This window comes from Battus philenor, unplaced genomic scaffold (genome assembly GCF_028537555.1).
Source record: "Battus philenor isolate CCGP_79_NKW_IND1 unplaced genomic scaffold, ilBatPhil1.0.hap1 SCAF_16, whole genome shotgun sequence".
In the NCBI taxonomy this organism is placed as follows: Eukaryota; Metazoa; Arthropoda; class Insecta; order Lepidoptera; family Papilionidae; genus Battus; species Battus philenor.
In genome coordinates, this window is record NW_027181678.1 from 2,337,291 (window position 1) to 2,352,717 (window position 15,427).

Genomic DNA, 15,427 nt, shown 5'->3' on the forward strand with positions numbered 1-15,427 from the left:
ATGGTTAACATATTAGAGAATGTAACCTTTATCATTTCAGCCCACGTATATATAAAAACAGGCGTATGACACCCCTGTTGTTAATAATCAACATAAAGTGTAGACTGCAAACCTCATACGAGCTGACAACCCTAAATCGTTCTTTACCCGTCTTTTTATTTAATAAATTTCCTTACTATGGTTGTCTGTAAGAGATTGCCTTGTGTGATAAGACCGCCCCATTGTACTTTTTATTTAGTATATTATTGTAAAACTATTTAAATGTATCCTAACGTGTAAATAAATATTAAATAAATACTACTATACATCGCCGAGTAAACATCCGACGATAATGCATGTTTTCGTCGCTCTGTCAACGTACCGTTTATTGTAGGATATTTTTATCGCTTGCTGCGCAGTAAGGCGAATGAGGCAATTTTGTGTACGACACTATTTTAAAATAAGAACGCAAAAGTTTTATATTTCGAAATTTCTGGTGTACTCGATATTTTATTAAGCAGTATTTCCGTGAATTTTTTTTAAATATTCGAATGGCGCCATTTTTAAAATTCGAATTCTCTAATGTGAACGAGTTATTATTATTTCTGTAATTTTTTGTAAACCAGTATTTATTAGCCTTTTATGTACCATGCCCCTTAGCCTTTATAAATCTTACGCCTCCCTATATAACATACATATTTTTTATATTAAAGCAAAAGCGTTAAACAAGCATAAAGTTAACTCTTGAACTACCCTCTTAACAATCGAATTGCTTGAATTTAACCGATCATTAGTGACCAAAAAGTGTTCAGAGTCGATGTAGATCGGGATTCAGGGTTCTCTAACTCCTGATTAGAAATAAAGAAATAATTATAAAGAGCTTCACTGCTATCCATGTGGCATTTGAGGATTCCGCGGTTTAGTGGCACAGAGTTTGGGTTGCTACATACTTTTTCAGATTAGAAGGTTTTCAATCCCTTCGGAGGACTCTATCAGACTTATAGGCCCTCACAAAAGGACCTCTGCTTGGTCTGTCGCTCGTCAATAATACCAGTTTAGCATCCTGACCCAAGGGGGCCAAAGAGAGTCGAACCTAGGTCCGTTGCTATCCTAGTTAATAACACTACCACAGCAACGTTTATATCTATTACTTGCCTGTACTTATCCTCAGTCCAGGCCCCACCAAGGGCGCCTCCAACCACCAACCACACCGCCACGCAAAGGAAGCACACCAACCCCACACCCAACATGCCGGGACATACGGTCTTCGTCTGCTCCCAGATACGTTGTACCAAGTTTCTGCGCTGTGAGAACCGCTGATACCTACGAAGAAGTTACATTTTAATATTTAATATTAGTCGTAAACGACCAAATATCAGGATACATAAAATTTATGTGTTGGTATGTTATGGAAAGAACTTTTGTATAGAAAATAACTTGACTGATAACTTAATCTGTTAGTGTAAAGCCTTTCTAAAGTACTGGTAGCTTGTAAGTTGAAATATGTTTTATAGGGAAGTTCATTCTGATTCTAGTTACTATCAAACTCATTGAAATCTACTGTCATTCTTCTCATAACGTATACAAGTGGTCAATATAAACGATCCATGTCAATAATAAAATAAAATAGAAAATCTATTTTTGTTTATATATCTATTAGTAACTAACAAGCTGCCTACATAATTAAAAAAAAAACAAGTGAAACACTCGAAAGAAACAATATTTCTTTACTGTGGTTTTTTAACAGGACTGTCATATGTCATTGTATTGATTTAACATATTTTTTTCCTGATAGAGAGATAAAACTATAAAATAATAAAGTAACTTTACAATAAACTTTAAATGTAGTTTCTTTATATTCAGGTGAAATAATTATATAATTTTGATTGAATTATTTAATATAATCTGCTTCACCAACTTTCTAATCTGCACAACTATTTCTGTTACATTCGTTAACCCTTTCGTGACGGTATTCAAAAAATTATTTAATAAACAATTTGTGTAATAATTTTAATGTGTAGTTTTATATTAGAATAAAAATCATAAATCATCAAAAACAGGGGCACAGCTGGGGAGACCATTTGTAAACCATTGTACCATTCGTTTTTTTGTTGGTACATATTTGTACCAACAGTCCTATAAGACCATACAATTCAGCAAATTATGAATTTGTTTTATTTTACACTTAAAAAGACATATACAATTTATGATACAGTATGATAAAGCCTGAAACAATTTTTGCATAATGGTATATCGCATTTACGCAGTGTTTTTTTATTCTTATTTGTCATTTTTTTCCACTGTATTTTGAACACCTTTTTGTTTGGCCTTTAATTGGCAAATACAATGATATTTCGCCATACAATTTTCGTTTTTTAGTAGTTAAGCTTTTTTAGGTGGTGAACGCTTGTATTTTTACTCCTTTCAGCAAGTATTTCTTCAAACATACATAATCCGCTAACTAACCGGGACCACGTTTTGAAAATTATAAAATACTTTTTCCACCACTTGTTAGATTTTTTGTCATTATAATACAAACATCAGATGATGAAACATTTAAATATGGCATGGTACAAATTGCACTGCTTTTATACGAGAAGATAACTGTTCAGATATTTTTAAACTTATGTATATGTACCAACCGCATCGAAAGGGTTAAGTAACTGGAAGCTCGCCAATGTGGCGCCCGCAGAAAATAAAATTAACCATACATAACTATGTTTAAACGATATGTTTAGTTAAGTAAATTTTTTTTTTGAAAAATCAAGACAGAGACGCCATAGACGCCCACTGTAAGGCATAGGCTTTCCCCAAAGATATCTGTTATAGGGGATAGGGGATATACTATATCGCCACGCTTAGCAGATGGGTTGGCGATCGCTGTGTGGTATTATGGTACGCAGAGGATGCTACTCCCCATCCTCTGTAAACTCGTATATGAACAGTGGCAATTCTATATAATTAACGCAAAAATTGCGAGTTATATATGACTATATACGATCGCAAATCCCAGTCCTCTACCGCTGGACTATCAGTGCTCATTTTTTATAGTCTTATAATATAATATAAAGCCTCTTAAGTAAATAAGTCAGCTTAGTGGACTACGGCTTTGTAGGTAACAGAAATCATTTACTTAAATATCCTGATCGGCGATCACAAATACCGGCGTACAAGCTGAAGATGGCAATATGGAGTAGGGATGAGGAAGTGGTCGCATGAAACGTAATCTTAAAAACAAGGATGTCGTTAAAATAGAACACTGTAACATGTAAAAACTTGAACAAAAAAAATTGTCAATTATTAAACGCAATAAAATGCGACGGTAATAAGATCAAAGACACGGACGCTATGTCCGTGGAATATAGATAATAAAAAATATGTCTCTGATATTTGTAAATAGAGAAGAGAACTACAATCTTACATTTGAAACAGTGCTATAGAGAAAAGAGGAAAAATGTAATTCTCGATAGTAAAATGCTTGTGAAGTTTGGGTTTACAACATGGTTGCACAGACTTATTAAGACTAGGGGCACTCGTGCAAATCATGAACTGATGGCGGGCCGGCCGCCAGAAGTATAACTAATTAAATTTTTTTGGTTTTATTCTGGAATAGAATTCAATATTTCTCGAATGTACGAGAGTATTATTTTTGCTGTCGACGGGCTACCAGTATTCGACTGGCGGGCCGCGGTCTGTGCATCCATGGTCTACAAGAATATTAAAGATATCGTTGCCGGATAGAGTATCAGCTGTTCAGAGAAACAATGACAGAAAATAGATATTGAACATAATTGAAATTACTATATAGGGTGATTGGTTATAGGTGTAAAAGCTTTAAAGGTTTTAATGTAGACCTATTTATTTTGTCTGTAAAAATCTTTATATGTTTTACACTTATTTCCAATTAATCTGAAGTTTTTTTTTTCTATTGGAATATGTCAGACTTGTAACTTCTGTCAAGTACAATGACAGATAATAAATAATAATTCATTTCAAAATGTAGTGATTCGAAATTTAAAAACGATCTTTCTTATTATATCAACACTATACTATTTATAAAATCATTGATTTTTGGAAAGGATGTATGTACTACACAATAACTGACAGGAAATTAGCTATATATTCACCATTTCAAAGCTTTTACATCTATAACCAATCACCCTGTATATCATGAAACAAGTATCAACTTCAGTAACAATGAAAGCCAAAAAGTTTGATAACAATGCAGAAGACGAACCTCATAGATGAAAAACCTTTAGTTGAGTACTAGAGTAACCTTGGGAAACTTCTGGTAGGAGAAGCACCGTTAAAAGAAAATAAAAAGAGTATACATCATAAGAATGAGATGATAAATAAGTTATCGACAATTCTATCTAATTTAAATTCACAATATGCTAAAATAATGTTCTTACCTGACAGGAGATGTTCTGATCATTTGCGAAATTCCTATTTTCTTTTTAAATCAATAAAATTATTTTCACGTTGGGTAAGTGTATAGATGGCCTTACACTCTACACGTAGAAATTTAATTCACTGATATTTTTATATAAAAATTATTAAACAAAGAGTTCTACTAATGTCATGCTTTTAAACCTTTGCTAATGAAAAGTGGGTATTTTGGGAATATGGTCTCAGTTTTGAAAGGGAATAAAATTTCAGATTTAAGTGCCCAGCTGATTGGCAAGTTAAAAAAGTAACAGTGGTTGGGTTACATAGTGAAACAGAAGCTGACCGCCGGAGCCTTGACGTTCTGGTATGGAGACCACGCACCAGTAAGCTCAAGGTATGACTTCTATACTCAATGTAGATAGACGACCATGATGACCATGAGAAAGACGTTGATGAAGACCATGAGAAGACCTATGTCCAGTAGTGGACGTGCTGTTGCTAAAATATTGATGATGATAAAACGTCTATCAGAAGCTATTCAGAGGTACATTAAAACTTCACACGGATAAGTTCCACACTCATCACACAGTTGGAAGGAACCAAGGGGTGAATTATTGTTATTGTTTTTAATAGAATTCATACGTCCGTTACTAACCATATTGACTCTTTATGTAAATAGACTGTTTTGATTTTAATCCTTTATAAATGTTAATGTTCCAGTTGCACATCATTTTCTACTAAAAATGTTATTATTTGGTAATGCCACGATGCCTACACAGACAAAATCAAGTGCTTAGGTAAACGAAACTAAGTAAGAAATTTGTGACTAAGTTTTGCAATAATATAAATTGCATTAGTCATTACTTGTCTGTGCTCTCTAAGGAAATTATTAACGTGTTGTTACTGTGCACTTGTATGTAAAATACAAAGTAGTAACGAAGATAGCCATATATATATATATATATTATTAATAGCCCTATATATTTTACCTCTAGAATCAGTTGGGAGCCTGAAGGCCTGCGTTTAACGTCTTACGACAACCTTGAGGTTGTCTGTCGACATTCTGGGTAGACATATACTGCATTTGCTGGTCCGTGGTCACTCCAGAACAGTGCTTCCCAACCTTTTTACGCCATGCCCTACTACAACTTTTCTTAAATTCTTACGCCCCCTGTGTAACATAAATAATTTTTACATTAAAGCGAAAGGGTTGAAAGCGTGTAGAGCCAATTTTCGAATTGCGCCCATTAACGATCTAACTACATCCCTCGTAGGGTGTGGGCCCAACATTGGGGCAACACTGCTCCCGAATGTTAACGCCCTAGCGGCTATCTCTTGACAAACCACCACTGAGTTTCACGTTAATTTTCTTCCTTCCTACTGCCACTTTATGCCAATCCGTTCGGATATCTCTGTAACTTTCGTTAGTTCACAGAACCCCTCATTCCTCAATCCCGAGCAATCCTTTCCATAGTTCGTTGAGTGACTTGCCAATGAGACTAGAAGCATATACCTGCCATTATATAGTAGTGTATATGTCTTACTATCTTATAACATGATCCTGTAGTGAAACAACCATTAAGACACAGTCTCAACCCTCAAAAGAACAATTTTTTATTACTTACGAAACCACTATTTGCTTTAGCTGTATTTACTAGCCACTATTAGAAGTAGCCGCTAGCTATAGAGAAATATTGCCAAAACTCTCAGAATCAAGGAGAAAGACTCAATGAGGAGGAAGATTGAAGATCTCGAGGAGCAAAGGTCGCTTAGTTGCCAATTTCATATTTAGTAACTGAGCTAGTGGGTTAATAAATAGACAGATCACAGTGTTGCAGCTCTCAAGTCTTGGGATAATGCTTCACAAAGCATCCAGATGAAATGGCTCTTGAGACCACGGTTTGGACTTGGATACTATCCATTTTCTACTTAGATTGAAATATGTCAGACGCGGCTAAAACTCGATGTGATCCGTTACTATTGCTTAATTAGAACGAGCACAATTCCAGAATTGTGGACAATTTTTAATTGAAAATTCAAAAAAAATTCTTTTGTATATAGGCCAAAAATTTCATGGATTGAATATCAATAAATACACCATACACCCATCTACCTTGGATATTTCTCCCGTTCAACTATCATCATATTAGAACACGATTTAATTTTTTAAATTTAAATTAATATTGTAAAGTTAAAATATTCACTAACACCGTCCAATATTATACACAAAACACCACAACACTACACATTGCAATACAAAATGAACAAACTGCCTATATATACACGCATTTTATTTCATTTACTTTCCTCTGTGACACCAATATATGAACTATGTATATAAATCAAAGTTCATCATACATCTATAGGTGAGAAGGACAAAGAAATCGTGCGTAATCGCTCCTGACCTCGATTGGCGATTGGCTCTTGAGCTAATAATAGCTGCAAATCAAACAGACTATTAATCATAAAGATTATTAATTAAATATTTAAGTTCTACCAGTAAACAATTAACCAACATCACAACCCATCATACACTTTATTTTGTTACCATAAAGGTTGGCTTATTGGCAGGAAAAGGAAAGCTCTTTGACTATTTTTGAAGCCCCCTGAACTGAAAAAATATTTTGAAACCTTAGAAGTAAAATGTAAAAAGTTCTTGAACTTCTTCTATGAGCTGAAATAATAACATTCATATCATAGAGCTCAAATTTTAAAAATACACCCTTTGTATATTTTAAGAATAAATATCTTTATAAACAGATACAGATGTACCATGAATAATAACCATCATTCAAATTATAGAAATTCCAATTTTAAAAAAGGCGCTCTTTGGATAATTTCGAATAGAAATATTTATGTAAACAGTTTTAGATTACCATTGAAAGATATCATGCACATAGATAAGAAGGATAATATTTATTTTTATAATATAACTCTTTCTATATTTATTTATAATCAGGAAAGCAACTGCATTTATTTTGTTAATATATATCTATTTTTTTAAAATTAGAAAGTTATCTTCCAAGTCTATTTTTGCACATACTGGTTTTCTTTATCAATTCATTTCCAGGTTGTCAATTTGATCCATAGTTGAACCACTTAAATTCTCCAAAAATATTTTGGTGTTGTATACAAGGCAATTGTTTATAAGTTTAAAATATTTAAAGAGGTAAATTTATAGCTCATTGTGAGCAAAAATATTGAAATTTTTCCTCATATTTCCTAACATCCTGTATAATATGAAACATATACCTATATAAAAACATATACATATAAAAAAACATATACCTATCATTATGAAACACTATTGGAATGGGACAGTCTTAACTTCTGGCAGTACAAAGTTTGCAGGGAAAGATAGTAAACAATAATTAACTTAAAAATATAGTAATGCATATGTAGTTTTTGCTCACTTACAAAGCTAATAATTGTCATGGACTCGTTGTAAAACTATATTTGTTAATAAAAAAAACTTTCTAATGAGCCAGTGGTAGCTTTTTGCAGGACTAGCAATACTGTAACTGACATTTTATGTTCATTGACCATTCAAAAATGTTTGTAACTATATATTTGAATAAAAACTATTTTAATTTTTATATACTTTGTAATAAGAGAGAAATTACTAAGATTCTTACACATTGCATTAAATGTATCACATTGAATTATAGGAAATAGATTATAGGAAATATAAATTAAGGTGACTTTGGGCAGTGACAGTTCAGGCAGATATTGCTTTTCATGGGTTCTTAATCCAATGCCTCATTAGTTAATTTTTTTATTAGCTCGGCGAGCTCTCAACATAGTGAAATAAAAAAACAGCCTCTGCCAGATCTGGAAAGCAACTCTGTAACAAACTTGTCGAAGCTATAAATGTCATTAAGTATATGGTACTAGTAAATAATTACGCAATAGCCATTATGATAACAAAGCCTCATTAGTAAGCTTTCAATGCTCAAAGTCATGGAGATTGAATCAGGAATGAGAAGATACTTAGACAGGCCAAAAATAACTCACATATCCCATCATATTGGCAAAGTAGAATACCTAGCTACTGGGGCTGGGGCTTAAGATTATGTAGTGGAGACCCACAGACCTGCAAGGGCATCCTAGGGCATCTACAGATTAGATGGAAACATCATCAAGTAAAGATCATTGGAAGACATGGAATGCGAAGACCTTTAACTTGTGTTATTGGAAATCTATGGGGACGACCTATGTCCATCAGTGGACATCCTATGACTAAAACTGTAACAATAAGTGATTTTAAACTGTTTAATGTATGATAGTGCACTGCTACTACTGGCTGGGCCACCCTAACAATATTAGACTGAGACTTGCCATTGTAGGTTGCGGTTTCAATTTCCAGGATACAAACTTATATAATTCACACTTGGTGCATTAATTATAGTCAAGTTCCGAGAACGAAAAGCAGCATTCTCTAATAATACCAGACTATGTTTGTCAACCTGACGCTTTAGAGTAGTGATTATGGTATATCCCCCCACAGAAATCTTTAGGGGGAGGCTTAAGCCTTGCATTGGGTGTCTAAGTACTGAATTGAAATTGACTATGAATGAATAATAATGTTAACCGTTTTTATTGATTATTAGATTACTATAGATTTACTATTTCAATTTTACCATAACTAAATTTAATAAGTCTACAATAATGAACTAATAAAGACACTTTTCTCTTTTATCAGTTGGATAAGATTGTGGAAGCTTTTGCTTGCATAAACTGTGATATGGAGAGCATTTGCAAGTGGAGCAAGACCTATGGATTAGCTGTCAATCCATCTAAAATGCAGGCCACTGTGATTGGCAGCAGTAGAATGCTATCCAAACTAAACTGGGCGATATTGCCATCCGTAGCTTGTAACAGCACAGTGATTCCTTTCAGTGAGACAGTTAAAAACCTTGGCATTCATTTCAATAAACTGCTTTCATGAGATCCACAGGTTCGGGAAACGAGCCATAAACTATTTGCTTCGGCAGGGTCTTTGCGACGTCTTAGCTACTTTTTACCTACTACTATTAAAATTTCTTTTGCAGTCACTCCTTCTCCCCATCCTTAATAACACAGATGTCGGCTATCTAGACCTCACTGAAAACCAACTAAATAAATTTGAGCACCTTCAAAACTTTTGTATTCGCTTCATATTTGGTCTCCGAAAATATGATCATGTTTCGAAATTTCGCACTAAGCTCAATTGGTTACCCATAAGGCTTTGCCGGAATGCTCACATACTTTATCTACTCTATAATATTCTTTTCAATTCACTCACTCTCTCTTATTTCAAATCAAAGTTTTAATTTATTCAGGATACATATGAAAGGTCTTTGAGATCATCAGAGAATCTGGAATTAAAAATACCGGCGCATTCTTCCTCATTCATGGCCAAATCTTTCACCAGGCAGACCGTTTAATTGTGAAATGATTTACCGCTGAATATAAGACATGCTAACTCACTACCTATTTTCAAGAAAATGGTTAAGAACCATTTACTAGACCTATAATTATCTATCTGTTAATTCATTTCTTTTTCATCTTCTGTTTCTTTCTGAAGACAGTGCAGTCGAACCAATACTGATCAAAGTCAGTTAGATGATTTTATTTATTATTGATTTATATTTATAATATGTATTAAACCTTATTTATTATAAGTATATATGTTACATACATATGTGTGTATGTCTATGTATGTTTATGTTTGTTTGTTTGTAAATATGTATTTTTTTTACACATAAACTACCCATTATTGGTACTTTTACCTTTTCCATACTAAGGTTGTCTATAAGAGATTGCCTTGTAAATAATAAGACCAAAGTGATAAGACTGCCCATTGTACTTTTTTGTATATTATTGTAAAACTTATTAAATGTATCTTAACGTGTACAATAAAGAATATTAAATAAATAAATAAATCAGTAATCTCCTGCATGCTTTAGGTAATTCTTCTGAAAAATTATGAATGTCTTCTTTTTACCTCACAAATATAAGGAAATAAAAACTGTAAAAAATAGAGCCACAAAAAAGATGTTAAATATTCTCTGTAACAAAAGAAAACAGAACAATATCAAGTATATAGTAATCCCAAATAAAATACCGCTACATATTAGGAATTCTGGGTTATACTTTCACACCTATATAACTTTTATACTTATGTTCAAAAACCCTGTATATACACTATTATAATAGTATATGCTGCATCACTTAATACAATTATTTAGAATATGTATAATTAAGGAATGCGTATAAAATTTGTCTAGTTTATTGGGACTTTTACTAATACTAATATAAATTATGATCAAAGCTTACCTTGGCTCTCTGAAAGATTCGCCATCACTTCTTGACTTTGGTATGATGCCACTGAATAATGGTGCACGCGATTTAGTACCACTTTTTCCGAAAGGCGAAAAAGGTAGTTTTGTATACGATCCCCCCTTAGGTCCGTTTAGAGAAGTTTCCCTCTGACCTTCTATCTCTCTGTCAAATATCTCCTCAGTGTTTGCACTGCCTTCCTCTTTAGGCAGCTTGAGACTTTCATAGTAAATTCTATAGTTAATGTTGTCGTTTAAAGATAGCAAATCACTTTTCGCTCCCGCTGGCTTATCACAAAACTCTTCAAACGATACTACTTCGTAATCGTCATCTGGTTCGCAAGGTTTTTCACTTTGATTTTGTATCTTCGGCATTTTGCCTCTTTGTTCTTTCGCTCAATCCATATTATAAATTGTATATCAACATAATTCAATTCTATCTTAATACAATTACTGCGTATATATATCGTAGGTTCGCAAATAATTACATACGGTAAGAATAAAACAATAGCTTTAAACAGAAAATCTTTAGATTTACCTAATTTGATTGATACCGCGTACCACCACTTAGTTTATTTATAATTTTATCAATAGACGCTTCAATACTCCGCCTAAACAAAAAATAATAGGTTGTCTATGGAAAGAAAGATGTTATCAAAGATGTTATGTGTGATATTATTAAGGGAGTTTTTTATATTATTTTATCTATTACATTTAGAACCAGTATTTAATAAAATGTTTTTATAAAAGCTTACTGTATTTTATTTTTGTTAATTCTGAAAATAAAAAAGAAAATTACACGATTACAACGTTACCAATGTAACGAATATATATATTTTTTCTTAATTTAATCAGTCAATGCAACGTTGTTAGCCTTTAAGAACAGCATATTTCCGTATCACATAAACAGAACAGTAGAGGAATTTTATAAAGTACTTGAAACATTTTATATTTTGAACACAGTTATCATTTTGTTTATATGTTTAACTATATTTGTGAAATAAAAATCAAAATATGAAATTATGTGTTACTAAAATATTCCATAATACAATATGTTAAAACAATAATCATTTTAAAACATTTAAATTCTATATGAAAATTTAATACTGACAGCATTTTATTTAATTTACTACATATCCTTCTCTCAAGAGTAGGCAAAGAGAGAGGTAGGAATAAAATATTTTATTGAATTGCAATGTGGGTATTTTATTTATTCTTTACCTGAAATTAGTTATATATGGTGTGGACAATATGGTGGATTATTAAAACTGTAAAAAAGCTATTAAAAACGTTATAAGATAAATAATTTGTGTAAAAGTAGTGTGCTGTGAGAAGATGGATTGGAAGAGCGCAAAAATCTTATTGGCATCGACCGCGACTATCGTTCTAGCATCTCAAGTTGCGAAAAAGATATGCAGATACTTTTTTAGTTCAAGTAAAGAAAAGGAAATTGAAGTAGCAAATGATGACACAAATAGTGAACTTCTGCAAATTAAAAATCGTGAAATCAATGATGTCATTTTATTCTCTGATGACATCGTTCGACACACACTCAGAGTTTCTGCTAACAAAGACGTGTCGATATGTGAAAACAGAGAATTAAACTGTTTTAAATTAATTAAATACATCAAATCAGCACGTGAAACTCTCGATGTCTGTATGCATCTTATTACAAGTACTGAAATAACTGAACAAATAATAAGATTAGGTCAGAAACATGTTTTAGTTCGAATAGTTGTTGATAGTGATATGGCATATACTCCACCATCACAAGTAAAAAGACTCGAAGAATACAGTGAGTAAAGTAATTTTAAAATGATATTTTGAGATATTGCGAAATGATAATTACAATACTTTTTTCATTTCAGGTTTTATTCAAGTCCAGACGAACAAAAGATCAATATTAATGCATCATAAGTTCTGCATTGTAGATGGTCCAAAAGCGATAAGGCGAAAAAATATAATAAAAGCACATGCCGAAAAATTAAATGTACATGCGAATTATACAAACGAAAACTCTAGACAACTCTCTAAAACAAGAATTACAAAAGGGTTCGTAATGTCTGGTTCATTAAATTGGTCTACCCAGGCTATGGTATCTAATCATGAAAGTGTGATTGTTACATCTCACCCAAATATCATGAATAAGTTCGAAAAGGAGTTTGAAAGTTTATGGGTAGAAACTGAGCCGGTCAGTATTATGTTTAAATTAAACAATTAAGTCTGGATTTAAATATGAAATGTTATTTAATTCAAAAACTTTTTTACAGGCCATGAAGTCAAAATGACAATTAGCACCCATTTACGCGCAAAATTCTTGTATAAATTAGGTGAGTGCTTTTTATTCAGTAATTTACAGTATTGAAATTGCAAAGACAATGAAGTGAACTGTAATGTGAATTAAGAAAAACGTCATTTTTTTGCGTTCGTTCATTCCTCTCAATTGACAGATGGCGATCATAGACAAATCCATGTGCACTTGAATTCAATTTCGATCGATCATATGTTTTCTTTGTGTAGTTTTTTCAGCCGCTGTATTTCGAATTGGCTTAAGAGTTAATTATAAATATTTTATTATTAAATTTAGTTAAGTGCCGATGTCGCTTACCGCTATAAACCTGAACCTAAACCGACCTGAGACATTAAATTTTGTAAGGTTTTGAGAAGGTGCATTTCGGGTGCACGTGCTTGCATTTTTCAGACAGTTTCGTGTATTTTCAGTCATATAAGTGTGTTAAGAATATCGGAATATTTAAAGGAACCTTCTAATATTCACGTACTTTAAATAATCGCCTAATTATGGAGTTAATCGTGAAATAATTGAGTTCGAAACAAGTGTTAGGTTGAGTTTTAAATTACTCTATTTGGTTATTTTTTTCAAGACAATACACGCGATGTATATTTTGACCTGGATTAAAGCTTCAAAGGATGAAGTGATAGTGGTACGTAATAATTTTTTTCAGTGAAAAATTACCTCAGTTTACCGTGAAAAATAGTGTTAATGAATGACATTCCAGAAAGGTCATCTTGAACTATTTTTTCTTTCATCTGTTTTCGTGTTAGATTATTAGATATATGGTATTTCGAGCCACAAATGTCTAAAACGTCCTAAATTTAATTGCTTGTTAGGATAAATAATGTTTTTTTTTCATGGTACTCATTCTAATTTTTGAATTTAATTGCTTTATTCTGCTTTAAAAACTCTTGATTAAATAACAGTTTTAATTTTTATATAAAAGGATTCTATATGTAAAAAATTGTAACCAAAACGACATGTGCAAGTCCATTTTTGACAAAAAAATAATTAAAAATTTGTTTAATTATTATTTAAAGAGGAATACTTTGATATATAGTAGCATCATTGTGATAATTATTCAGTAGAAATTTTACTCCCTGCTGAGATAGCGCTAAGCCACATGGCCCTCTTGAAAGAAATGATGAGCTATAAATTATAGTAAAATATTTTCTTGGTTATGTTTTAATTAATTTTTTTATTATAAAAGTGAATATATATTTTCTTAATTTTATATTTCAAACTTATCTTATTTTTGTCAGCATACCAATTAATAATTCTATCTTTTCATAAACAATTATAATTCACATTACAGTATTAGGATTGTTAACAGTAATGCAATATAGATTAATGTTATATAATCGTGCAGGTTTAAAAATAATGTGTTCTAATATATTGTGTTTGCATTGTTTCAGACGGATGCAAGAATGATGCAATGGCAAATGTGCAATTGTGAAACATGTGCAATATGTAATTCAGTGTATATAAAAGAGATAAAGTGTGCAAACTGTAAATTTAAAACGTAATAATTTGAATAATCACCACAATGTCATTGGGAGGTATATATTTTTTGTTTGTGTTTTTTAAAAAAAAAGTGCGCTTTGGATGCAGTGTTTTGTGCCAGATGTCGCTTTTGGAGTTATTGCTAAACAAGTGTGGTCGTAGTTCCGCTACGCGTCGCTAGATGGCGTTGGTACGTATAAACTTTATTTTGCGTTTGCTGCCATCTATGGGCGGATAGCTTTAATAATAACACACTGTTGTAGTTTACATTTCATAGATGTCACTTTATCCGTGGTCATTACTTTGTAGGGAATTTTTCAATTAATAATTCTTAAAATTATTTATTGAGTATTTCATATTATAAAAATAGAAATATAATTGTGCGATCGTGTAGATTAAAATGATTATGTTCTTTATTGATGTTATTATAAGCTAAAAATGACTATATATGGGTAGGAATCGTGATGAAGTTATGATACGCATTAGTGATTCAGCATTGAACCGCCTTGAACTTGTATGGTCGATACCAAAAAATTCTAAATATTTCCTGGGCCGTTGGTTGCGCCATTCGAATTCGTCGGACGGCGTTGATTGATACGATATCGAGAGCTTCTTTGCGAACGCTTGGGATATTTAAATATGTCATGTTGATTATTGCACAACATTACCACGTATGTATTCTACTATCGACATATACGTGAAAGATTACTACTTTATAAGGGAAAACATATATAATTGCATATTATTTATTGACCTATTTAACTACACTTATGTAAGGTAATGAATAATAATTGTGTATTTATTGATATGTTACATATAATTTGCATTTTCTTATAGGTCTATATATTGAGAATGCAAGTTTTGGTGTGACCATAAAGTTAATTAGGATTATAAATAGAAATATTGTGAATCGACTTGTGAAATTAGTTTGTATAGTTCTGAT

General features: G+C 32.1%; 2 protein-coding genes across 3 annotated transcripts in view; one reads left to right on the forward strand and one right to left on the reverse strand.

Annotated features, from left to right (window-relative positions):
• LOC137919485 (uncharacterized) overlaps window positions 1–11,260 on the reverse strand; it is a 56,630-nt gene extending 45,370 nt beyond the window's left edge. Inside the window, exons 1-2 of the mRNA XM_068762572.1 lie at window positions 10,687–11,260; window positions 1,135–1,302 (exon numbers count right to left, since the gene is read on the reverse strand). Of these exons, the coding sequence (XP_068618673.1) occupies window positions 1,135–1,302; window positions 10,687–11,063 (545 nt within the window). The 5' untranslated portion in view covers window positions 11,064–11,260. The remainder of the gene's footprint in view (window positions 1–1,134; window positions 1,303–10,686) is intronic.
• A 679-nt stretch (window positions 11,261–11,939) lies between these two features.
• The window catches only part of LOC137919349 (mitochondrial cardiolipin hydrolase-like), a 204,841-nt gene continuing 201,353 nt past the window's right edge, over window positions 11,940–15,427 (forward strand). Inside the window, exons 1-4 of one of the 2 annotated variants that reach the window (XM_068762401.1) lie at window positions 11,940–12,483; window positions 12,557–12,879; window positions 12,959–13,018; window positions 14,397–14,674. In XM_068762401.1, the coding sequence (XP_068618502.1) occupies window positions 12,024–12,483; window positions 12,557–12,879; window positions 12,959–12,976 (801 nt within the window). In that variant the 5' untranslated portion in view covers window positions 11,940–12,023 and the 3' untranslated portion in view covers window positions 12,977–13,018; window positions 14,397–14,674. Of the gene's footprint in view, window positions 12,484–12,556; window positions 12,880–12,958; window positions 13,019–13,183; window positions 13,631–14,396; window positions 14,675–15,427 lie in introns of those variants that run through there. The other variant, XR_011106727.1, reaches the window with a different exon arrangement.